This window comes from Colletotrichum destructivum, chromosome 1 (genome assembly GCF_034447905.1).
Source record: "Colletotrichum destructivum chromosome 1, complete sequence".
NCBI lineage: Eukaryota > Fungi > Ascomycota > Sordariomycetes > Glomerellales > Glomerellaceae > Colletotrichum > Colletotrichum destructivum.
Window position 1 is genome coordinate 4,281,323 of NC_085896.1, and position 25,240 is coordinate 4,306,562.

General features: G+C 51.7%; 6 protein-coding genes across 6 annotated transcripts; 1 reads left to right on the forward strand and 5 right to left on the reverse strand.

The window, feature by feature from the left end:
- Positions 1–45: 45 nt before the first annotated feature.
- On the reverse strand, positions 46–823 carry CDEST_01277 (uncharacterized protein; the record flags this gene model as incomplete). The annotated part of the gene is made up of 2 exons (XM_062917436.1): positions 46–648; positions 761–823. The coding sequence occupies 2 exons, from the start codon at positions 821–823 to the stop codon at positions 46–48; spliced, it is 666 nt and encodes a 221-aa protein (XP_062773487.1).
- Positions 824–1,916: 1,093 nt separating this feature from the next.
- CDEST_01278 (Putative signal transduction response regulator, receiver domain, CheY-like superfamily) lies at positions 1,917–3,088 on the forward strand (the record flags this gene model as incomplete). Its single annotated transcript, XM_062917437.1, has 3 exons — positions 1,917–2,092; positions 2,169–2,369; positions 2,431–3,088. 3 exons carry the CDS (start codon positions 1,917–1,919, stop codon positions 3,086–3,088), a joined length of 1,035 nt encoding a protein of 344 aa, XP_062773488.1.
- A 2,866-nt stretch (positions 3,089–5,954) lies between these two features.
- CDEST_01279 (uncharacterized protein) lies at positions 5,955–7,642 on the reverse strand. The gene is made up of 4 exons (XM_062917438.1): positions 7,062–7,642; positions 6,838–7,013; positions 6,406–6,776; positions 5,955–6,338 (listed from the first exon to the last, which is right to left on the reverse strand). Exons 1-4 carry the CDS (start codon positions 7,267–7,269, stop codon positions 6,041–6,043), a joined length of 1,053 nt encoding a protein of 350 aa, XP_062773489.1. The 5' UTR covers positions 7,270–7,642; the 3' UTR covers positions 5,955–6,040.
- Positions 7,643–7,951: 309 nt separating this feature from the next.
- Positions 7,952–10,251, reverse strand: CDEST_01280 (Putative tetratricopeptide-like helical domain superfamily). The gene has a single exon (XM_062917439.1). The coding sequence runs from the start codon at positions 9,991–9,993 to the stop codon at positions 8,914–8,916; it is 1,080 nt and encodes a 359-aa protein (XP_062773490.1). The 5' UTR covers positions 9,994–10,251; the 3' UTR covers positions 7,952–8,913.
- Positions 10,252–14,195: 3,944 nt separating this feature from the next.
- Positions 14,196–15,407, reverse strand: CDEST_01281 (uncharacterized protein; the record flags this gene model as incomplete). Its single annotated transcript, XM_062917440.1, has 4 exons — positions 14,196–14,401; positions 14,473–14,540; positions 14,631–15,060; positions 15,188–15,407. 4 exons carry the CDS (start codon positions 15,405–15,407, stop codon positions 14,196–14,198), a joined length of 924 nt encoding a protein of 307 aa, XP_062773491.1.
- Positions 15,408–23,225: 7,818 nt separating this feature from the next.
- Positions 23,226–24,437, reverse strand: CDEST_01282 (Putative metal-dependent hydrolase, composite domain superfamily; the record flags this gene model as incomplete). The annotated part of the gene is made up of 1 exon (XM_062917441.1): positions 23,226–24,437. The coding sequence occupies one exon, from the start codon at positions 24,435–24,437 to the stop codon at positions 23,226–23,228; it is 1,212 nt and encodes a 403-aa protein (XP_062773492.1).
- Positions 24,438–25,240: the final 803 nt, after the last annotated feature.

Below are 25,240 nucleotides of genomic sequence, written 5' to 3' on the forward strand. Positions count from 1 at the left end.
AGATTGGTCGAAGGAGCAAAGAAGCAAAATCCAAGCAATCATGGATTAGAGGCAGCCAGTGCAGTGGGTTGAGGTGCTATAAGACAAGCTCTGTTTATAACTAGGGTGTTTGGGACTGGCATCGAGAAGAAGGGCAAGCCAGTCCGGCGGCGAGCTCTGTCGAACGACAGAGTAACGCGTCAATGTGAGCAACGATGGCAGCAGCGTCTTGTCAAGCTTTCCCCCGTCCAGACTGCCTTGTTCCCAGCTGTCGGCTTGTGTCTGAAACGTCTTGCTTAAGTGTTCCCGAGCTAGAGGTAGTCTTGTACGCAAGGGTTCATCTGGGTAAGCCGTATTGAAAACGGCAACCATGGTCGTAGTGGCAGATCTCGCAGCTGAGCCCTCTTTATCATGATCAAAAGTCTTCAAATGAGAGTCGACCTGCTCATTTGACAGCCCACGGCTTGCGAGTAAGGCGCGCAGACGCGAGTTCTCGGCGGCGACCTCGCTGGCGCCCGTCTGCATCGGCAAAGATGCCTCGATGCCTTGCCTCTCATATTCCTGGACCTTTCGCTGCAATTCGTTGATGAGCTCTTTTCGCCGAGCGCGTGATCGTCGTTGATTGTCTCGTATCCGTGTCGCTTTAGCAGGTTTGTCAGTTTGAAGCTGCTACTCGAACAAGATGTCAGCAGGAAGTGATTTGATGGCGGTAGCAAGCCCAAGGTCTTCGAGGAGTTGTCACTGCGACCAAAGAAGGGATAAGAAACTACTATTCGCTTACGTGACCTCGCGACGCATTCTTGGTTCGTGGACCCGAATGATCTATACAGTTTTGCTCCGACATGTTCTGTAACATTCGAATATCCTGGGATAGTATGGACGCGTAGACGAGCAGTCCTTGAACCGTAAAATAAGCCAAGAAGGACTGGTCCAGATTGCTGTTGCCGTCGGTGACAAATCGCTTAAATAACCCGGCCAGGAATGTCACATCAGCCGCTGAGACATCCCTGGCCAGCCGATAAAAACAGTGAATATTATGCCCAATAAGAAAAGAGCATCTGTCGGTGTGAATGTTTAGTTACGTCTCTTTCATTCCAATTGTTCCCCAGCTCGTCCAATAATGCGGCTACGACCCTATGAGCCTGGAATGTCGCGCCGATGTGAAGGCGGTCCCGAAGATCACCTCCAGCTGCAGGACCGATAAACTGGACGAGCGACAGGGCAACTATGCATGTCGTCGGGAGAAATTAAAGTGCGATGGCCAGCGTCCCATGTGCTTCTTGTGTGCCAGCATGGGCCGTGCAATGTGTGAGTACGATGCCGGCCCAGACGTTACTCGATTTGCCGCCCTCAAAACTAAGCACGAGGATAAGTCCCTGGAGCAGCGCAGGCAACACAGCGCATCTTCTTTCCCCCTACAATCCTGAAATTCCTTTGTGCCACCGTTTGTCCCTGGTTCCAGAAGAACAGGATCCAGGAGGAACAAGGAGGCCCGAGTCGAAGACAGCATCTGTACTGTGGCAGCGGTGCAGCACTTGTTGATGACTTCAGTCTCCCTCGGGGCGGGGACGCAATATGTCGAGTTCCTCGACGACCTCTTGGACATGTCTAAAAGGCTTGAACTCTTCAATGTTGGGCCCTCGCACGACTCACGGCTCGATCTCGACAATAGCGCAAACTATTGAAAGGCCAAGTCCCAGGTTGCTTGGGTTCTATTCGCTTGTCTCACATACGTCAGTATTGATTTGATGGAACTGGATTCTGGACTCGTTCCGTTTGCCCCTTGTCATCTTCCTCTGTTGCCATCTTGCCCTCTTGCTATTCCGTTCTCTCTCTCTCTTCTTTCGTTTCTTTCCGCAAAAGAGGGCCCTCTAGCCCCCGGCACTGTCCTCGGTCTTAGCTTGGTAAAGCGAATAACTTCCCAACTCCGCAGTCGCATGTCGGTTCAAAGCCGCGTCGGGCTCGGTCCTTCCGTCAGCGTGACGCTGCCTCTTTCGATCCCTGTACAAACCGCAGCGAACGAACCGCTTCATGCTGCCAACGATCTGTTCCTCCAACAGTGCATGGAGCTATCAGGTCTTCGCATTCGCCTACTCGGATTCGAAGGCATCATGTCATTGGTGAACGGCGACAGTCACGAAAGCCATGCTACGGTTGAGAGCATTTGTCGAAACTGGCTTCGGCTGGAGGTTAGTTATCCCGAACTCGCAAAAACACAAATCAGTTTCAGACATGGTCTTGGTCTCCGAGGACGCGCTTACCCAGAGGTCCAAAGATAAGGTGCTCTCGAAGCTCCCATGTGTTGCCGTGTGCGTTAACGCTCTCGTCGCTCATCAGCGTTGTTTAGAAAGGAACGATCATAAGGGGATTGCTGAATTTATCTCTCAACCGTATGTATCCCACACCCATGAATCAAGCGAGTTAGTTTGCTGAATGGACAACCCCAATTAGTGCCGGTCCTCGGAAACTTGCGAAGGTGCTGTTGTTAGTGTTCGACCGATGGGCAGCTGCACAGGCAGATTGGACAAGCTCCGGACCAGACTCGCCGCTAACACCGGCTCAAATCATGGTTGAAGGCATGATCAACATCCATCAATTGGAGAGTCCTCCTTTTTCGATGAGGCCATCGATGACGGGTAACACAACTCTCGCATCAAACCCAAAGCAGCACGAAACAATAGCTGCTCGGCCGAAGCTCTTCAAGTCCCCTTCGCTCACTAAAAAAGCGGTTGAGTTCCTCTTGATGGAAGACAACCCGATCAATCTCAAGATTCTCTGTACCTATATGAACAAGCTTGGGAGAAAGTACCACACGGCAACCAATGGCTTGGAGGCTGTTGAAGCGTACAAGCGGAAACCACTCGAGTGCAAGTACATTCTTACCGACGTTTCCATGCCGGTTATGGATGGGTTTGAGGCGACGAGGCAGATCAGGGCGCACGAGCGGGTGCTTGATCTGAAACCGGCGACAATCATTGCGTTGACAGGATTGGCGTTGGGTGAGTCGCAGAACGAGGCGTTTGGCAGTGGATTGGATTTGTTTTTGACGAAGCCGGTGAAACTCAAGGATTTGAGCTCTATCTTGAAGTCTTATGGAGTACTTGGATAAGCCGTTGGGCCAAGCCCTAACTCATCACCCAGCTAATTTTTCTTATGCCATTGACTGCGGTTGGAACCCATTTTGGCCAAGGCCGATTTTACACAATTTTACTCCAGATAGCCGATTGATAGTACTTGATTCGGCCAATAACTATTTCTAGACATCTACTAATGGATCTTATCGGCTTTACCCAGTCCTTAGCAAAAATGGGGTCAAGCCGCGGTCGATGGAAGCACAAGATCAATAGAGCCAGATTTCTTGGCATGAGGCCGGATTACACCCTTTGCGACTAACCTCTAGTATTTAGTCCACACCTTAATACCTTTTCGTTTCTTTACCTATATTGAATTTGCACTAACTACGTCCTTAAAGTCACTAATCAACTGGATGATGGTTCATCGATCGTGAAAATCAGCATGGTGGCCCCGGTAATCGGGCTAGTATGCCCTTAATCAATGCCGGTCATAGAGAAGGGACTGTGTTAAATCAAAGAAGGCTCTAAAACTCTTGCAGGTTGTTAGCAGTCCCTTGAAGTGTCGTTCTGAAGTGTCTGTAGGACAAATTAGCTCGCGACTCTTGGGGAGTTGATGTCTAGCTAGCGCTGCCGTTGGAGCCGTCTTGTAACAGTCGACGAGGCACGAGGTACTGCTTAACCTAACCTCCCCGCAGCAGCTGGCTGTAACAGCATCAGCGTGGTTGAAACGCTAATGGTACATTTCAAAGTCTCCATGGCCTGATCAGGCGGCCAATAGGCGGTGAAGAGTGGCCCTTGGCATGCCGAGTTCTGGAGGGCGAGAGAATGATGCGGCAGCCCTACTTGCCCATAGCTGTCTGGCATCTCGTCAACCCACCAACGTGCTGGCTGGTGGTGGTACTGCTTATTGGATAATCTTAGAGTTGTTGTGAACCCAGATAAAGATGTCTGATTAACACAACCTGAGGGATTTCGTTGCACACAGCACGTGCCGGGTGTACGAAGTGGCGTACGTTGCTCGCACAAAGTGGTGCGAGGTCGGACTTTGCCCGGTTTCTCGTAAATTTTCCAAAAGTGGACTGGTCGAACACGGCTCACATCGACATTGCCCTTCACCAGCACAATCCAAAATTCACAACCATTTCGGCCCGCACATATAGACACAGTTGCGCTTTCGCTTTCTGTCCTCGTTGTAGTCGAGGTGGCGGTAGACCTTCAGCCTGTGCTGCTACTCCGTCAACAGGTCTACTGCTTAACGAGGTCTTAGGGGATACATCAAAGGAAGAGGTCAAGCGGTGCTCCCGGCAGCTCCTGTATCTAGCAGTTCAAACCTGTACATGGAAAGGTTGACAAGGAGCCCGGAGGTCTGGGCTCAGCCAGAGGCTCGTAGGGCCGGACTATGCTGTAACTAATTACGACTATCTGGCGTACAGCCGGCAGCTAAGTCCTCCAGCCGGGGTTCAGTGTATATACAGCTCCGTGCGGAGCTGCCCAAAGTATCGGAAGCCTCAGAATCACTGGGAGATCTCTCAATTTTGGTGAAAATGATGGTAGTAATTGTGATAGCAGGTAAAAAAATAGTGATAGACGACGTTTCATTATGCACCAACTGAGATGCGGAGTGCGTGTGGAGATTATCCCTTATGGTAGAGATAGTGTCAGAGGGCAGTCGATGCACCTAGTATGGCGAAGCAAGTGGGACGGTAGGAGAGGTCGATTGGGAAAGGCGAAGAAATCATTAATACGTCACAACACGTAAATCCTAATCCATTACATGTAAAGTTGCGGGTTTTGGCATCAAACAGCCAGTCAGAAACTGCAATATGTTCTGGAAATTCAGCGAAGAAATGCGTGATTCAGCGTTGAAACGCATGATCACGTCAGTTGGTAGTCATAGATCAAGTCGGGCATACCAGATTGTAAGAGAGAATTATCTGAAGATAAGGCTGCTACGCTGTAGCGCAGTTTCTTGCAAAAAAGCCAAGGTATGGCGTGTTGACAACCGGAGCACAGTACGTTCAACGTCAGAAGCAGTAGTCGTTGGGAATCTAGGTGCGATTCGGCCAGAGGGGTGAAAAGTGAATTTAAAAATCCGATCGGCAAGTCCTTTGGGTGTCAGACGCAGTGCTGGCTCTCGCAGAGTACTTCAACTGATGGTATCCATCAGAGGAGAGGGCGATGAGGCTATTCCCAGCCCAGACTCGTGAACCACCACGGGAACCAGACAGCTTTGAAGAATGGGTACATGCTGAAGCAACCGTGGTTGAGGAAAGCGATAACGAGGAGTCTGATGAACTGGAGAGTTATCTACAGCTTCAGAGGCAGCCTGGACGTGAGCCTATTGAGTGGTGGTTTGAGCATCAGAGTCAGTTTCCTCGCCTTAGTCAGATGGCTGTTGATATTCTGGCAATACCCTCACTGTCAGCAGACTGCGAGAGAGCGTTCAGCGCATCGAAGTTGGCCCTCACTTCGCAGAGGCAGACTATGGATCCAGCTCTCCTCGAAAAGATTCAGTGCTTGAGACAGTGGCTGAAGGGGGGGGCAGTCAGCCTTGGTGACAGTTGCGAATAGGCTCACCAGTCAAGTGAGTCAGATAAACACAATATTTACCAATCAATCAAACGCAGGTAGCCAATGAACCAAAATCAAATACGAGGCCATATTTGCTTTGATTGCTTTGACGGCAGCGCTGCCCCTCAGTCGACGATCCAATGTCCTAGAGCACTGAGTAAATCTTAGCTGCAGCCCGAGCGCTTACTTTTTGGTCGTTTCTGGTAGCCTGAAGAGCAAGCTGTATTTGGGATTCTTTGCTAGTTGGTGGCATGGTTTGTTGTGAAAGGAAAGTGGCGGATTACGTCGTCGCGTCGCGGCTGCGATTTCGTGGTTATAAGTAGGTATTAAGACTAAGAAAAAGGTAGGTACTTGTTCACCCAAGAAATGTCCTTTAACATCTCCCTCAAAACTCCCACTGATTTTAAGTTTGCGAATCATCTTGGTATTTCCGGACTTGTCGGCGAGTGCGGAGGCTTGATGGTCGACAAATCCCTTGAACCTCCACAACTGCCGGTGTCTCCCGAAAGGGGCCTGGATGAGCCATTTGTGCCAGAAAATGATGCGCCCTGTCGGAACAATAGTGGTCGAAGAAGTGGCACGCAAGCGCAGACTATTCCAGAGGTCGGCTCGGCAAGACTCAGTAAGACCAGCGGAACAGCTTTGTACTTGATATCGATGGTGTTGATGCTCGTGGACAGGCTGGAGATCCTCAGGATCGAAATTGCGCTGGTACTAAAATTGGTCAGGGCGTCTGTTGGACTGGAACACAAAGTAAGGTAGCGAATGTCAGTCCACCTACAAAATTCCGACCGAGAAGCTGGCTACTAAGCCTATTTTCTGCGTTGTTTCGAGAGGTATCCGGCGCACTAGAGCTAGGGGTATCATAAAAATGATTATGTCCGTCACGAGATTTATTGCGGCGTTGGCATAGCTGAATTTCAGGAAACCTGTTTCCGTCGGAACCGGGACGTAATATGGCTGCAGAAATACCCTCAGAATCAGGCCGCTTGCGATCAGAGTCGAGCTCATGATTACGAATGTGACTGCCAAGAAAACATCGCAGAAAGTTTTGATGTGAGGCAAGGCGAAGGCCCGTCGATACTGGAGGAGGAACGCGGCTTTGACGCATGCGAATGTAATTTGATACATGAGGACGGAGGGGACCATGAACTGGGAGGTCGATCAGTTGAAGCACGACAGCAAATGTCTTCAAAAAGAAACAAGCTCTTACATGGCTGTCGTTTTTTAACTGGGCTGGTGTCAGATTCCAAACGTGTTCTCCCAGACATCCATATATTGCGTCTGACAATGCGTAAGTAAATTGCGAAACTTTCGAGGCATAAAAAGGGAGGTGTGTCGACGTGACTGACGGTTCACTACTACACCACTCTGAGCAATGAGAAGGGCCTTTTATCGGTTAGTGATCGTCAACCGCAGACCCGGAGGCTCGTTGACTCACGCAGGACCAGACAAGCATCGAGTCATCGAGTCCCCATGCTCTCAACAGATAGCCTCTGATGTATACTCGAATTGCTAGAAAAACGGCCACGATCCCTGTTAATGTTGAAGCAACCCCGATAATTAGGGGCCGCCTGGTATCGTCGGGCAAGGAGCCCGAGCGTGTTGAACCGAATGTATCGGGTGGCAGCGTCGTATTGCTCATGGTTTGACAATTGCGAGGGCTGATAGCCAAGGGCGGGAACAGTGGCAGTGGGTTGGTTGAATTGGAAGTCGGCCGATGCGTTCGAAATCCACAAGTCCTTTTTCGGGGGGGTTTTCTGAGTAATTGGTGTTGTCAACTAGAGCTCGCTGACTTCCGATTCCTGGTCGTACAAAAAAAAAGTTTCAAGTGTCAGCATTGGGTTATCAAGTAGTCGAGATTCAGGCCCGTGAGATGAATACCGACAAAAGGGTCAAAATGAAGGTGTTGAGAAGGTGGGAGCAAAAATATGTTGTATTAACCATTCTGGTCGAAAAAGCCAGAGTTCGAGTATGGATCTGTCTCGGATGCTACGCATGCCACGCATCGAATGGGACTAAACATCTGCATGCGGGTTCGATTTAGTACTTCAAATCGCCACCCTGGCGCTTCGCCTCGGTAAGTGAGCTACTGGGTTTACTCACATGTTCTATATGCACAAGTGGGAGAGCGTGCGCAATAATCGAAAAGAGAGGGCTGGATCGAATACGTTTGCGGATAGAGTCGGCCACAAATACACTCGCTGCTCATCGTCGAAGGCAGCTCGAAGCGTATCGATGAGTCATCGATACGCTTCCAGCCGCCTTCCCAATTGGAGACAAGACCACAGTGGGAATTAAATGAGCCGGGTGGCATTGCGCCCAAAGAAGCATTTGTGGCCACGAGCAGGTATTTTGCTCGATTCTCTCCTGGGTTTTAAACTTTTGGTTCTTGCTGTGTTCATGGGTTTAGTCTGGACCGATGGGATTTCTTGAGCGGGCCATCTCGGCGTCAGTCTCGGTGCGTACAAGCTGGGCGATGAGGATGGCAAATGGCTCGAGATGGAAATCCTGAATCTTGAGTTTCAAAAGCTGCAAGCGATCTACAGGCATTTTCGAAACATCTACACTGATCTCTCCAACGATCCTCAAATCAGCAAGACCATGCATGATTGATTATCTCGATCATAAGCTCAGCATCGCACTTGAGGTCATCAAGTGTCAGAGAAGGAGTATGAGGCCGCTGAACTATGCGAAGCGCACATCGTAAGTAGGGTACCTGCAGCTCCAAAACCAACATTCAAGCGCGCTTCCCCGCTTCTCGCAATCTCTGGTGAGTATACTGTGTCCAAAACTCATGGGCAATCCAAGCACTGATTGCAGAAGTTCAGCGGCATCGTGACGAAGGAAGCATAGTCCCAGGGCGGGAGCCCCAGATGGCAGCACAATAGGCAGCGATTGAGGTAGGTTTATCTCAGTGGCGGCTCATGGCACTTTCACATAACCTGGGAGACCATCGCTCAAATAGAACTGGCCCAATACACTCGCTTCTCGCCAAAAGGCATAGTCGGGCTAGGAGTGCCCTACAAAGGACAGATGCCACTCGGTCATCTAGATTTACCACAGTTCCAGCAGATGACACTAAGTGATACAACCGCACTTATCTCCATGTGTTATGTGTACCGCTGGTGACCATACTGAAGATCTGTCAGGAAGGTTGCCAGGTGCATTTTTCTTCGTTGGGTTAGGCATTTCTTGCACCGGAAGTGGCGGGACAAGTTGATCTGGAAGCAGGATTTGTTTAGCGTTCCTCGGTAGATTCTACTGTCTTGATACAAAATCTGCTCTGTTAATTTGATTCACCGCCGTCAATTGCATTCTCTGCCCTTGAGTTGTTCCGCTCCCACCTGCCGAGTGTTCTCAAAGCAGACAAGGTATTTGGGTGAGTGGCGCCTTGTCTCCGTTTAGCAGTAACAAGGAAACTCCGTAGCAGAGTAATTGCATCCTGAGAACGGCCTTGGTCCATCCAGACATGGGCTAAATTATTCATGCTGACCAGCGTGTTAGGGTGTTCCCTACCAAGCACCGTTGAACTTGTCTTCAACACCTGCACATTCAACCTTTCGGCCTCCTTCCATCGGCCTTGTTCCCAGTAAGTTACTGCCAGATTGACCATGCTGGTGAGGGTGTCGGGATGCTCCATTCCAAGTACCCTGTTTCGCGTCACCATCACCCGCAATTGTAGTTCCTCCACTTCCATCCACCTGTCTTGACTCTGGTACGTCGATGCCAGATTAGCCATGCTGATGAGCGTGTCGGGATGCTCTTCTCCAAGCACGATCAAGCTCATTTCCATTACTCGCACCTCCAACTCTTCAGCTTCCTTCCACCGGCCTTGGTCCCAGTAGGTCGATGCCAGGTTGGCCATACTGGTGAGTGTGTCGGGGTGCTCCCCTCCAAGGTCACTTTGATTCAGTTTCATCTGCCGCAACTCCAGGTCCTCCATCTCCTTCCACCGTTGTTGATCTTGATATGTCGATACGAGGTTGGCTCTGATAGTAGAAATCATGGCCTCTATCCCAATATCCTCTTCGTGTGAGTCCATGGGATGAAACTTTGACGGCTGAATCCCACTGCGGAAAGTGACTATGCCGGTTTTCGAGCGACCATGAGCCTCCAGGGAAAGTGATTTGACAACCGGATCGACACAACCATCATGACCTGCCAAAAAAGACTGCAACCTTTCTTTGTGCCAGTCGGCAGGTACGCCCTGAATCCGGTAGTTCTTGACACCTCCCACTGAAAAGCCGTTTACCAGCGCAGTAACTGATACCGTAGGTGGGGGGGCGTTCGGTGACCGACGATAGAATACAACGCTCAGGATCGAAAGGATAGCTAAGAAGCCGATCTGGCTTGAAGACCAGGCCATATCTGAAACTGTAGGTTGAATGAAGAAGAAGCTGTTAGGTTCTGTGTGTAAGACTTCAGTGTGACGACGAACCTAGATAGAATCCGTCCTTTCCAAGAATATGTCCATACGGCTATCGAAGAGCAGAAAACAAGGCAACAGTCCGCAGGATGCAAGTGCCAGACGCTAACGCCAGATCTGGCTGCAGGAGCCAATTTCGTCTCCTAATTCCAACGAGTCTAGCCCTGGCACCCCGGTCATCCCACACACCCGTCATCGGTCTACACATAGTTCAACAGGAGCCAAAGGTGGCCGTGTGCTCATTCCGTGACCCTACGTCTGATGTTTTACGTCTCGCCCCACTGTGGCGCCCGATCTGCTTTAGATCAAGATGCAAGAATGTTTGTTTACACAAGGACTAACAGTAGTTTGGTGACGTCAGTTTGACAAGGGGCCGATCAGCCTCTTGCCGTTGGGTCAGGTCAGACGTCGAAACAACTGTCAAAGATTCGTCTCTCCGTTGTTCCCCACGTCTGGTAAAGGAAATTTTTGCCGGACTGCAAAGAATGTTCCCTCAGCTTTCCCATTGTGGGAAAAGCTTTGACCGTACCCTGTCCCTCACTTTGGCGCTCACAAGCTATCAGGTCAACAATGTTTACATGTGTATTGCGGATACGCTGGATAAGCTGCCAGGCGGTCTTCCAGGATGAGTTGGGTTATGACGTACCTTCCAGCAACCACCGATGCTCGCTAGGGGGTGGGGTTTCTAGGAAGCTTCGCTGAAGCGGAAGTGTGTGGTCGGGCCAGGAGTCAGGGATGTCTGGGTTGCACAAAAGTCTCCTGGCGCGCTGTCACCTACCAAAACAAGGACCAATCCGGAGCCAATCCGGACTGAGACAACGACGGTCAATTTGCGAATGCGATCGGCAGGCTCGAGGAGGAATCGGCTCCAAATTGCACGCCCGAGGACTGGATGGTGGCGAGCCGATGTTTTCCTTGCGCCTCGTTCATGTCGGTCTCCGCTTCATTTTCGGCGTCATGCTACGAGACACGAGACAGACGCTCCAAACTGCTCGAGCTGTGTCCGCTGATACTTCTTCTGGACGAGTGAAAGATAGAAGCCGAAGATGGTCTTCGGGGATCAGGTAGTGCAAGAGAGGTATTTCGGCTGGGGATGATGATCGGCTCGTCGTCTGTTGAAGATTCGTCGTCATACGATTCCCAGCTCTTCTCTCTCCGTAGCATTTCCCGGGCCACCGGTCTTCTCTGCTGGTTGTCAATCGTCGGGTCATCAACTACCATTGTGATCTCAGCTCTTGCTCTGCCTTTCGAGTCAATAGTGAACTTGACAGCGGTCCGCGTGCGCGAGGTGGCAGCCTCAGGTATCGAAGTTAGGCTAGAAAGGCGAGGATGCTGCTGTTTTAGAGGCGATTTTCTGCCAGAGGGACGGCTCAGTGGCCGGCCCGAGCCAACTGCTGATCCATAAGTGGCCTGCGGTCTTGGTTGTATGGCTGGGGCAAGGCCTCCAGTGAGCACACTGGATGCTGCTTGAAAAGGCAGTAGGACGACGTGGCAGACCTTCTTGTGGTGTCCGGTGTCAGTAGGAGTGGTGGGTGTGGCGGTGCGTCGCGCGCGGTCGAGAACCGCGGCTGGACGGTGCTGTGAGAAGTTTTCATCGGCACTCTCGAACCTACAAACGGACTACGCGATCAACGACCACCGCACCACCCACGCCATTTCCGAAGCCAACAAGCTACATGGGGGATACTGGCGTAAGAAAACCATCCGACTCTTCATTGACGTCAATGAAGAGACAAGACACCCTCCGGCCCATCCGGCTCTGGGCTCGGGAGGCGGACGGGTCGAGCATCTGAAGCATCGGCGCGTCTCCCGGCGAGGGCTTGGGACAAGCCTACGTGCTCTAGTCGAGCGTAATGGAAGTTGTTAAGACCGACGGGTTGACATGGTGTCAGCAGACTTGTTAAGCTTCGAGCACAAGAAAAGCGGCCGAACCGATCCCGAGGACACAGCGCACCGCGATCGAATATCACACGGCAGACATGGGTTGGGTTAGTGGACAGAGTGCGAGTAGCCGTGCCGGCGTGGCGGTTACTCTGCGCCTCTGGTCTGCAAGACATGGTTGGCTGCGAGTCGGAGACGAGTCGCGGTAACGGGAAGCTGGGCTTGGGGTTGCACCCGGGGTTTCCGGTGGGCCGTAGCACCGTGGTCGTGACCAGAAGGCAGCGGGTGAGCTACGTTTCCAGCTCGTACCTGGGCCGTCGTGAGGAGGGAAAGGACCGGTATGTCGGATGCGTTCCCAGCTCGTACCTGGGTCGCCCTCGGGCGTGGTATCGCCGGTGTGTCCGGTGTACCGAGATGCCACGTCCCTCCGATACGACGTGGTATCGCCGGCGTAGTAGCCCCTGCACTTGAGACCTGCGGAGACGACACGGTGGCTCGAGAGGACGGAGGCGCATGTCGGTCGGCTCAGAGACTGGAGTGCAGTTGCGGCCGGCTTAAGGTGCAAACTCGGACGACGCGACCGTATGGCCCGTACCGGATACGGGGCGGCACCGTCTCGGCTTTGCCCGGGGCCGAGACACTCCTGTGGGAAGGTCTCCTTGCGGAGCAAAAGGCTAACGGGGTCGTTAAGGCACACCCACGGCCGGCCGAGTGGCTTCCCGGAAGGAGTGGATTGTTTGGGGGCTTCAAGGGCTGACCCCGGCAGTTACGAGACAACTCTTTATAGCTACAGTGGCACCGGTGGTAGACTTTGCATCGAACGTATGGATGCATGTCTGTGGAGAAACTATGGCTCGACCGTTCAGACGGGCACAAAAGGTGGGCTCGCAGGCTATTGTAGGAGCGTTTCGGACAGTAGCGACGGCAATAGTGGAGGCGGAAGCCGGCATCCTCCCGTTTCGTCAACGGCTCTCAAGCCGGGCGACGAGCCTCTGGGTGAAGATGAGGGAGGACCTTGCCCGAAACCTACCCCCTGACGAAGGTCCAGACTCGCTTGATGAAGCGGTTCGCCTCACCACTCCAGCGGATCGCAACGTCCTATGAGACCATCCCAACCGACAGGATGGAGACGATCCACCCCTACGCTACACAGCCATGGGAGAAAAGGATTGAACGGTTGGGGGATGAGGAGACCATGGAGGTAGTAGAAATCGGCAACCGATGGACGCTGACTCTTGTGGTGACGAGCACTTCGGTCAGCAGCGAGACAGTTGGCTGCGGCGCCATTATCCGGACTCCGGTCCCATCGTCGCAGGGCGCAGGGCGCAGGCCTGATCACAATCGCGGAAACACTCGGCATCAGAGAGGAGCAGAACCCGTTTACAGCCAAGCTAGCCGCTTATTCTGCCGGGCACTGGAAGCGCTACCGGATCGCCTACGATACACCCATATCGCGGTGCTGAGTAGGAACAAGACAGCAATACAAGCCGTCAGCCAGCCCTACGCTAACCGGGGTCAAGACAGGCAACTTGGCCCTGCACTTCGGAGGAAAATCGAACGCAGACTCAGACAACTTGTCGCCAGATATGGCAGCAGTTCAAGCGACGATTGAACATACTCTAGCCACTAGCCGGCTCAAGCGACGGCAGCTAACAGCCTGATCAACCCACCATTAACTCATACTAACCATCATCTCGTGCCACAATAGCAGGTTTCCGCCGGCGGCTGAAGATAGGAAGCTAGGTATCTGAAGAAGACGCCTTCACTGACGACTTGCTACTAACTAACCCACGAAAATCAAGGACATGGATGGAATCACTGTAGGAGGTCTACTAAAAAGAAGGAGCTCATATAAGGGCTGGGCGATCCAAGTGCCAACTGTAAATGAAAGGTCTTAGGTAGTTAAGCGATAGTTGCCCTTTCGTAATCGGGGCGTAAATATAATAACTAAGTTAACACCCTATTGATTCCTTACCCGCAGCCTTTCACACACGCCCTTCATAAGATAGTTCGAGCTCCAATGTCTTCACGATCCCAAATTGCGGCAGCTTCAAATTTGGCCCGCCAGTTGACAACGAATGTTTGGTAGAGGTGGAGTTGATAAAGGAGTCTGACCTGAATTCGCGCTGCAACGAAGATGCCCATAAAGTCTAATTCCGCGGCTCTGGTCCTGAGATCCAGGATTCTGATGTAAAGTTGTCAAACCGCAAACGAGGCATTTCTCTTGATGATTCTTCAATACGGGATTTGCTATCCCTGAATCACTTTTTCGACGTTCTTGTCGTTGTCGTTGTTGTCGTCGCAATCGTGGGGAGCGATCTTGTCCGCCAGATGCCCCTATCGTGCCCCGGTCGGTGTTTGTTCCCGAACAGCTGTCGGAAAATAGGAGGAAAAGGCGGCGCGCAAGCTGCTGATATGCCTATTCCAGGTTCGATGGCGCTCCAGACAGCCAAGTATGTGGTATCACCTACGACAAGTTAGTCCATGCTTGTTATGTGTTTTGAAAAGATTTTTGCGGGAGCAGGCCGGATAGCGTACGGAGAAAGTTTTCTTCGCTCAAGATGGATGGTATAGTGACTGCGCGAATGATTGTTGCGATGCTCGCACTGGGAAATGTCAACTCATGTAACTGATACCACTTCATCGGCCGATTCTGAACCACACAGACGAAGAGGCTGGGAGCAGCTCCAACTTACATGGATGCGAAACTAAGCAGGACAGTTACTAGTACTTTTGTTCTTCTGCGCATATGAAGCGACCAGACAATAAACAGCGGCAGAAGACCAAATGTACTGTCCGCAATGCAGTTCAATATTGCCGCCGTGAAAGTGCTACCGAGCACGACGCTCTTTTCGAAACAACGGCCCGGCACGCGGGGGCTTTCGTCCCAAAATGTGCTAATAGGTCGGCACTGAAAGAAGACGAGGAGCAGATACAAAACGCCGAAAAGGACAGTCGCGAATAGAAGGATGCGCAAGATCCGGATGTGTGCCGGAACGATGGCGATGCGCAGAAGGAGGATGCCAACGCAAAGTTTCAATAGTATGGTCGTTGTTATGTAATTAGAGAATCTCGGCGCAGAAGAAATACTATCAGCGTATAAATAATTAGCATGTGAGCTGTGTTCTCGTACTCGAGTCAATAAAAGTGTCCCATTTTTTAACCTAAGTATCCTGCTGGATTTCCAAGTCGTTGATCGCGCTTACTCGGAATGCTATTCTTCTGTCTTCTACAGATATCTCCGTCGCATCACGACCCTGACCATGGGCAACGCCCATTATTGATGTGATGAGATACGTCGTGAACACGGCCTGTACCAAGCACAACAGCTTGTCGTCGAGAGTAAACACGCGGGTCAAGCAGAGTTTCGAGTAGATGCGTAGTGGAACCACAACCCAAGTCAGAAACAAGCAGAATATTGAGACCGCGAGGATGCGACAAGGTCGATCCGAATCGATATCGCTATCCACCATGCCGCAAAGCCAGTATTGTCAAAATTTGTCGCCAACACTGGATGGAGTACTGGTAATACGGCGGTAAGATAGTAGGGCAAACCAAGAAAACAAAGTCCTGTCGGCATGACATCCGTCTGTTTTCGAGGGCATGTCCGTAGAAAGCACACTCTAAGGCGCGGATCGAATACAACCTTCTGCACACAGGGCCTGGCGGAAGGTTGAACAAAGAGGGACGAAAACGTCCAATCGATGGCGAATAAGGGGGGTCCGGATCCGCCACAGTCTTCTTCGCTTCCGTTGGACCCGCCATGACGAGAGACTGAGACACCTCCGCGCACGCCAGTCTGCGAACGATAAACTAACGTCAACATGAAATTCTAGCATCGATAAAAACCTCCTGGAGAGGCATCTTATGTCCATGGGTACTACGGTGTTTGGCGTAAATGGGGTCTGTCTGTTGCTGATGGGACAACGTTCATAGATAATTGGAATCCGTGTTTGGGTTGCGATTGCTTTTGTTTTAGGTGGCCGAAAAGCGGGTATGTTTACCTACATTGCAACCCTCAACGTACTCCCTTCACACCCCTTCAAAGTTCGGTAGGAATAACTAAGATCAATTTCTTGCGCCACCAACCCCTTGGTCGAGACTAGAACTACTGTTCAGGCCTGGTTTTGCTCTCGGCTTTTCCCTCGGTTCACAATGAGACGCAAGTCAAGATGAGGGTGGTTTGTTCACAACGCATGCGACCAAGGTACTGAACCACTGCCACTCCACTGCCCCAAGCCACCGAGCCACTCGGAGATCTTGCCATATTTGCTTGGCCGACATCGTTGATACATCTTGGTCCAAACTGGATCTTGCGAACTCTATTCACGATCCCCTAGTCCAATCCGCGTTTAAGGGCGCTTTTCCACTATACACACGACAGATACCTGGGGGTGGGAGAGGTACAAACATATGAACAGTTTTGGCTTTTGCCCGGAGATGCCGAGCAACTTTGGCTCTGTGAAAAGAGTGTCAAGGGTGTTCAACGCCACGAAGTTGCCAAGGACGTTGCTGGGTGCCATGGGCTGCGGTTCGGATCTGGTTATAGCAGCTCCAGTGGTCTAGGCCAGGTCATCCACACACAGTAAGCCACTTCGCCATCTCTGGCCGTGGCAGTCCAATGGCGTCAAAAGTTGTCGAAAGTCATCTTCATTGAAGGAAAACTACGAGCGCGACGTCGTCCATGAGAAGGGATGTTTTGTTAAAAAGCATATTCAAAGGTCGAGTGCATAATCTCGGGACTGGACGCTTTAGGGTCTGCGCTGAATAGCTCAAAAGTAAACAACACATCAGCGGTATCATCTACACCTACAAACGTATATTCATTGTAAAAATCCCCAGCATGATAGATGTTAGCCCATCACGCCACTTTTGTGGTACGGTGAAACTTATAACTAACTCTCAACCCCGCCTGCGTCTGACTCGCTCAAGGTTGGAAAGGAGGATGGATTCTTGCCGCGTTCTGTGCGCTCGCCGGACTGGACCGAGTATTTGTAAAGGAATTGCAGGTATTCAGAGCGGAGACAGAGAGAGGCCCTGGGCCGCGCCTGTCAGGAACTGGTGCTGCACTGGACATCTGGAGTTGCTTCCTGTTAGATCACTGATCATTCAAATGACATCATCCAATGGCAGGTCATTGTCGAAGCAAAAAAGTGTGTATTAAAGTTGAACATGTCATCCGTTGTCTCTTTACCCTTATTCTAACCTTATCTTATTGGGGTCAGGGCGCGAGAAGATTGTTGTGGCGCAGTGGCGCGCGGGCGCGCGGGCTGTCAATCAGCAAGCGGCTTGTTCACGACTGAGATAACTGACTGGTTCCGTCACACTGGTTCTGTCGCACTGGTTCTGCCACACTGGTTCTGCCACACTGGTTCTGCCACACTGGTTCTGCCACACTGGTTCTGTCGCACCTGTTCTGCCACACTGGTTCTGCCACACTGGTTCTGTCGCACTGGTTCTGTCACACTGGTTCTGTCGCAATAGTTCATCGTGTACCTAGCAATTGAATGCGAACTGGAGGATCTTGATGAAAAGGAGCGAAACGCGTGAAAGTCGCAATCTAGACGGACGCACGTGTCCCGTAGCTTGTGTAGGTTAGTTATTGGTTGAGCAGCCGCTGTGAGATTAGCCTTCTCTGCCTGCTACAATGCGTCCTGAGCAGTGTGCGTCGTGGTTAGCCAGCATCAATGGTCTGAAGCAAGTTTTTGAAGTACAAGGTTAACAGTAGGTTGGAGCAGCGCCAGCGAAGGGGCCACGGCTGGTCTAAATACTTACACCTGTCCGCGCAAGACCCATGTTTTACAGTATGATGTCACCGCAAGGAGATGTCGAAATGGGACAGCTTCCAGAATGCCAACGCTTGTTTGATTGTTTGTCACCTAAAGGCCCACTCACACTTCCAACCAAACGATGACTCACACCGAGTCCCAGGGATATTCCCAGGAGAGGTAGAACAAAAAGGAATGTCTGAGGCGGATAAATCTATGCAGGTTTATGATTGTGAAGCTGTGAATGCACATAGCTGTTTGTGGCGCATTCTCAACACTTTAGCTTGGATTTCTCATCACCAATGGAATCCAATGTACCGGTGGATTGCCGTTTTTGGGAGCCGACAGATCCTTATGCTAATGCTAGCATTCTCGAGGATTCTAAGAAAACGAGCTGAACGCTGCCATCACCTCCTGCGTGAACAAGGACTTGGTTGGCTGTTTTATCAAGACATCCTCGGGTGTGCATTGAATAGAACTGGAAGCTAGCAGTTGGATTCTCCAGAACAGTGATTTGGGCTGAAGAGGCGTCCAGAATGGGTTTTCAGAGTAGCTGGCCAGTATAGCTGGCCAGATATCTATAACACTTGACTTGAATTCCTACTCAGAAGCCTTTATGTGGCGCCTTGGTAGAGAAAACAAGGTGGCGCAAGAAAACGGATGCAACCCGAGAATACAAGCTCTGGAGCAACTTCTGTTGCTGACTGGACCTCTACTTCTGGTTGTACGTTCATTGGGGACGTCGACTTATGTTCTTACCGCCAAGTCTGATGCTCAGAGTGGCTTATCATGTCATCCAAACTCGCAGCGTGGCGCATGACCAGGGTACCGCACAGGCGACAGGCGGCTGTGTGGCGTGGCAAGGGCTTCCGTTGATGCGCGTTGGAGACACTGTGTAGCGCCTAGGAAACTGAGACGATGACAGTGCTCCGTTACATGAACCGTCCGATTGAGGGCAGACTGTGTTTAGGCCACGTGGATCTGCCGCGGAAACGGTGTTGCTTACCTGCCGTGAACGGGTGAAGCAATTAGTGCATGGACCGTACGAGAAACTTTGCGCACAGTGAGCCATTTTGGCAAATGCCAAAAACACGCATGCACGGTGTATATATGTATCTTGCACTTGCATATACTTTGGACTGTTGGTGGGGTAATCCAGCAGTGGCTTTTCTTGTCAGGACGCTGCTGACACAATAGCCAATTCTGACTCCAAAAAGTCCATATGTACCTTTAAGCCAGGCGCTTTCGGTACAGCCGTGCGAAGCAAAGCTGTATCAATGCCAAGGGGCTTCTTGTTTTTGCGGAAAGACCCTAGACAGTTTTGGTAGTGATGGTGCTGCACTGTATGTTCATGTATAAAGCATTAGTGTGGGGGGACGGGTCCATTCTAAATGTAACCAACGTCTAGGATCAACCTTAACGGAAGAGCAATACGGTAGGCCGCTGGGTTTAGAACATCATCCTTATCCCATCGAGTGCGGATTAACGTCAAAAACGCCAAGGGCGGGGTAGAGCCAATAAGGGCTTGCGAGGCCATTGGAGTCAACCAATGAATAACTAGTATCTCCGGTACCTCTATTCCCTATTGATTTTGGGTATGCCAGAGGTACCAGCAATCTCCCCTGGTACATAAAGCTACGTCGCAATCTAAGCAGCCTTTCCGGGCGAACCTACGTTGCCGCTTGAGGCTATTCCCAGTTATATCGCTAAGGGCCTGGCGAGATCTTAGTGCTGCCGTGTTACTACAAAAGGAACGCGGCGAACAAGCCTTCCTAGACCCCTGACGATGCTGTTGCCAGGGAATAGAAGTATTCTTCTTATCTGAAGCCCGCTGAGACCGTGAACATTTTCCACCTCCTGCTAATGGTCCAAACTTCAGAATAAGCTGGGATGCAAGCAGTTGCCGCCATTGGTACTGGGTCTTAACCTTTTGCCACTCAGGCTTTCCCCAGAACTGTAGAAAGAAGCTATTCACAATAATTACTTCTAGTAGGAAGTTCCAAGCAAGTGCCTGCCAGCCTCCTCGGCGAAGAGGGTGACTGTATTGATAATAGGACCTCATCTGGTCACTGATATCAACCCCATTCATCTTATGGTTATACTCATCAATTGCCTTAGGTACTGGGAGGTTCTTGCGGACGTCTGGGCCAAAGACTTGCCAGGCAGCCCGCTTACTTGCAGAGTTTCCAGCCGGCCGGCGCCGGAGACGGGTTACCTCCTGGCCGTCTCGGAAGACAGTTGTCATAAACAGGACAAGAGCATTATCCTTCCAGGTGAATTGATTGACCTAAAAATAGATAAACTGGTTAGTACAGAGATTTCTATAGAAAGTAGTTGGTAATCTCATACCTCCCCATCTAAGGCAGGGATGCAATGGGTCTGCCCCCAAGAGATACCTTGACCTTCTGCTTCCTTCTCGGTGACAAGGATCTTATCTATCCCACTGTCTTTCCGGCAGGTTCCAGAAGCCCCGACTTGCTGCTTCCGGAGGGCCCGAAGAAGCCGTATAGACGCAAAGAGATTATCTAAAAACACGTGGTATACTGCAACTGGAAGTAAGGTAACAAGTGTTGTTACAACCCGCTGCGTTGGCGTCAATGGGACCGTGGTAGCTACTCCAGCCTGACTATCTGCTGGCCGGGCTTGAGGGACTAGTCCGTACGGGCCCTTGCCGTGTACATGCCAGAGCCACCGTAGACAGTAGCCTGATTGGGCAAGAATCCAGACCTTGAAGCCAGTTGGGGTCGGCTTTGTTGGTATTGTTGTCGTCTCTAGGGACCGGCCTGTAAACCGGACCATAGCCTCGTCAACAGTAAGGTCAGAGCCGGCTACGTAGAAGGAATCTCCAGTCTCTTGGATATGGGCTGACCAATCGTTGACCTTCCGGTATATATCCGGCATCCCGGCTTGGGCCTGGCGTTGACCTGACTGGCTAGGCTGGAAATCAGAGGTATTAAAGATGCGTAGCTGCCGGAGTAGACTTTGGAAGCGGTCCCGGGAGATAAACCGGGTGAATAGATGGATAGGGTCCTCCTTTTGCTGTTGAGTTGACCAGTATCTTGATATTCGAGATTCATTGTGAATCCCCATATAGAGTAGGATTCCTAAGAAGAGGTAAATCTCTTCTACAGAGGTCTTTCTCCACTCATACACTCTTGACCGTTTAGCCCGGGGGCCTTCCTTGGATAACGGCGCCGTATTCGTCCATTGCGCCCACTGCTCAACAAGGTCCCGGGGGACATACTGGAGGAATAGGTCAAGCGGGACTGCCGGTAGGTCCCGTATCCCTCGGTCCCGGGCCGGTACGTCAAAGGGTCTGAAGGTGCCCGGCCGCCCGCGTTCAACGGCCGGGGGTTCGTGGGGCCGGACTGTGCTGTTATCGCACCGCTCCGGCGTACAGTCGGCAGTGCAAGCGACGGCGAGGTCTTCAGGAAGGAGCTCGACCACAATACAGCTCCGTACGGAAGCCCCGGAAGCCCCGGAGGCATCGGAATCGCTAGAAGACATCGCGGCATTGAACAAAATGATGATTTTGGTGGTGACAGTAGGGAAGAAAACATAGGTGCAAATGATGTTTCGTCATGTACTCATTGAAGTGCGGGGTAAAAGCGGGTATAATAGTGGGTACTTCTGGCCTTGGCGTTTTTGACGTTAATCCGCACTCGATGGGATAGTATGAGCAGCACTAATGAGGCACTATGTGTCCTACAAAGTCGGGTCTAGTGGCTACCCAGCCGGCTAGGCTAGACACTGCATCACTTGGTCCAGACTGTCACCATGGGGCACCAGATGTCGAGCGCACAGTTTATGCTGATTATGCCTAGAGGTGCTTATCCCACATACAATCGCAGCATGTATCGGACTTTGGAGGATGCAGCAGCTACTTTTCCCAACCATTGATAATCCGTCAAGTATACTAAAGTACCTAGACGTCATCCTCACAATGAGTGAAGGCTTCAGGTGGAAGTGGCCGCTGATTATTCACAGACGAACGGCAGGTTCGGGTTTGTACTGGCTTCTATGATGTGCTTACACATGCTTCTTTTCTAGCTATCCTCTCTTTCGATGCTGGCCCTTGGCACTGATGACTACGGTGAATACCTGAATAGCATCCCCCTCATTTGGGGAACTTGTTACAAGTCTCAGTACTGTAGTTTTGAGCCTATGTTGCTTCCTCTTCTGCACATACGTTGAATGTTTCGAAAGCCAAGAACAGCCGTAATGTGCTCCCCCAATCTCCAGAACTAGACGAGCAATGGCTGCCAAATCTAGACGAAATGCGGAGCCAACTTGCTGGGTGATAGTGCAAGTGAGCAGAGAAGGCAAGCGACTGGACTTGCTAACATCCGTTTTTGGCTCTAGCAACCAGCTCAAATCCATCAAATTCGACAAATAGATGTATACAGTCCTTGTGTCTAAGCAATGAGACTGTGGACCATCTCGAAAGATCCAGTATGTTTTTCTGAAGAGGAACCGGCTTATGCCGTTCTGGCAAAGATTGGCTGACCTACAGCTTTACAGCAAGAAGTGGCGCCCAGCCATCTTAGACACTCATCCTGGGCTCCCACTTTGGACGTCAGCTTGGGGCACCCCACCTTGAGGACGTTTTCGGCTTCCGATTTGGTGTCGTTCTGATCAAGCTCAACAAGAGTAGCCCCTTCGTGCAGAATATATGGATCACCTATTCCGGCACCAAAGGTCCACAGAAGCTTCGAGAACAAGCTTGTGGAGTCAAAAAGCGAGTAGGAGACGGGCCAAGAAGGTTTGCCCAATCCTACAGAGTGTTGCCGAATCTGCTTACTTTGAAGCTGACAACGGGCGACAAAACGGGCTCCTTGGAGTCCTGAGGACGCAACGGTACAGCAGCATCCGGCTTTAAAGCGAAGAGCGCAGACTTCAAAACGGATCAAGGCCGTTTTTGACTCTCTCTCTTCGGTTTCTAGCTCCGACCGCGGAGCGCATCGACAGCAGGCGGAAGAGTTCTTCGAAGAGGGTGACGCGGCGCTGCAGTTCCTCGTACTTGGTTTTGAGAGCTGCATAGCGAGTAACGCCTGGGCCGGCATCGTATTCACACATTGTACGGCCCATGCTGGCACATAGGGAACACACGGGACACTGGCCATCGCACTTTGATTTCCTCCGACGGCATGAGATGCAAGCAATCTTTGTATGTCGATGTCAGCAGGCCCCTCCCCAGCGATTGGTAATGTTTTGACCGTTTCTTGCTTGGAGATTTCGCAACGGTTGCTTATGGCAACGATTATCATGGCTTCCATGGAAATGACTGGGTTTACACGGGACGATGGGAGAGGGTTTGCCCGCAGGAGTATGTATAATGTACGACGGATGGGGACTTGATCACAGTGACAAGTATACCAAGGGGGGGCCTTTCAATTCGGTCCAAAGTTTGACAAGAGATAAGGGTATGATCCTAAATGTTATCTTTTCCGTAAAGTTCCAATCACTTCCCTCATCTCATTCGCCTTGACGCCTGGAAGTAGACAACCCATACGATCCAGTCCATCATATCTCAGCCGCCGCGGCGGACGGCTCGGTTTCCTCCCCGCGGATCCATATCTTCCTGATTTTCCTCGTGGCGGTAATGTCCTCGAGCGGGTTTCCCTCGACGAGCACCAGGTCGGCCCGGAGGCCACCCCAAACTATGCCGCGGTCGCTGAGCCGGAAGGCCGTGGCCGCCACGCAGGTCGCCGAGCGGAGTACATGGAGCACGGGCATGCCAGCCTCGACCAGCAGGCGCAGCTCCTCGTGCAGGCTCTCGCCAAAAGGGATCCGGGACCCCGGGACCGGGTTCGCCGTCGTGCCGGCGCAGATAGTGACGCCGGCGTCGTAGAGTGTGCGCACGCTCTGCGTCGCGTTATCATAGCTGCCACCGGGAACGAAGTCGGTGCGGGAGTGCTCGACAGGGCCCTGATTTGCCGTGGTCTTGTCGGGGCCTGGGGAGGAGATGGCAGTAGTATTGTTTGCGTTGGAGCCAATGGCCGAGGCGCGCCGTCGCATCATGGTGAGCGTCGGCACGAATATTACGTTCTTGGCCGCCATTTTGAGCGCCAGCGCGGTGTCAATGGGCGCGTCCAGGGGCGCGTGGACAAAGACGTCGAAGCCGGCGAGCAGGGCGCGCTCATAGGACGCCTTGCCAGCGGTGCGGGCGATGATCAGCTTCCCGTGAGCGTGGGCAGCGTCGGCGAGGGTCTTGAGGATGTCGTCGTCGAACGAGTCAGGGTCGACCGGGACCCTGATGAAGTCCGAGCGGTCCGGGCCACTGGACCTTGACGAGACAAAGGCCATGGCATCCTCGCGCGTCCGGATAACGTAGCCGTCTGGGATGTCGAGAAGCCGCGGCTGGTAGCCTCGGGCAGGAGATGCTTCTGTACCGCTGGTGAGGAAGGTCGAGAGTCCCGTTCTGCCGGCGGCGTAGACGCGCATGGCCTGACATTGCTGGGTGGTGCTGCTCATGTCGAGGACGGTTGTGACACCCTGGCTCGCATACGTGCCAAGGGCTGCGTTGGCGCCTTTGATATTGGCATAGACGTCGATGAGACCGGGTATGAGTGAGCAGCCTCGGCCGTCAATGACAAAGTCGGAAGTCTCGGCGTCGGAGTCGTCAGCCATGTAGTTTTGAATATTTCCGGCGGATCGCGTAAAGACAACATTGCCAGGTTTAAGAATGGCGTCGCTATCGAACATGCGGACATTTTGGATCAATATTTTGACCATTGCCCCCTGTTTCTTGTGCGCAGCGTTCTCATAGATAACTTCAGGGGTCAGTTGTGCTCTCAGTTGAGCGGTACTTTCAGAAACCGGGTGCAGTAATGTCGCGTTTGGTTGTTTAGCAAATAGATGGTTTGGTGACCCAACAGGGCATCTCGATACACTATTTGATGTTGCAGATTTGGGATGACGATTACAGGAGCTTGATGACATGTTCACAGACAATGCTCGAACCCGGCGTATGTACGCAACACCTACCCTACCGGTCACTGTCAAAAGATTATGGGCCGAGGTGCCACACAATGACAGGTTGTCAGGTCATTGGAGAAGTCCAATGCAGAAAACTAAGAAGAACGTACTGGAAAGAAATTCCGTACAGCCAAAAACCAGAGTTGCTCATATCCCTACAGGGCATGTCCTAGTATTGACCGAACGTCAGAGGCTGATCATGTCAATTCGGGGGAGGGAATGGGGCGATGTAGAGAAGTCGACAACAGGAGGTCTGGTAAGCCAATGGGAGACCGAGACAGTCCGGAACCCTCCCCGCTAGGCCAACCATGGTAAAGCGTTGTGTATGTAGTTGGAAATATTCTCCAAATTTCTAACGTTGGCGACAACTGTTGTTCTCGGCGGGGCGGCGTTTCAATTGGGTAGATGCGTCGATGCCGAATCTGACATGTCATTTGGCAGACGGATCGGCTCAAGTTCCATAAGTTGCGAACTGAGGCCGGGGTTTGGTTCGTGCATCAGAGAATTGTCAAGTCTTGACATGTACTTGTTGATCCTTTGCTCTCGGCGTGTTACTTCCA

What these genes read in the sequence shown, in the direction of transcription:
- CDEST_01279 (XM_062917438.1), bottom strand. Translation starts at nt 7,269, where the DNA reads ATGAGCAATACGACGCTGCCACCCGATACATTCGGTTCAACACGCTCG. An exon ending in GCTTGTCTGGTCCTGCGTGA is followed by an intron (nt 7,014 to 7,061) that starts GTCAACGAGCCT and finishes AACCGATAAAAG; the next exon opens with GCCCTTCTCATTGCTCAGAG. An exon ending in AGTTAAAAAACGACAGCCAT is followed by an intron (nt 6,777 to 6,837) that starts GTAAGAGCTTGT and finishes TCGACCTCCCAG; the next exon opens with TTCATGGTCCCCTCCGTCCT.
- CDEST_01280 (XM_062917439.1), bottom strand. Translation starts at nt 9,993, where the DNA reads ATGGCCTGGTCTTCAAGCCAGATCGGCTTCTTAGCTATCCTTTCGATC.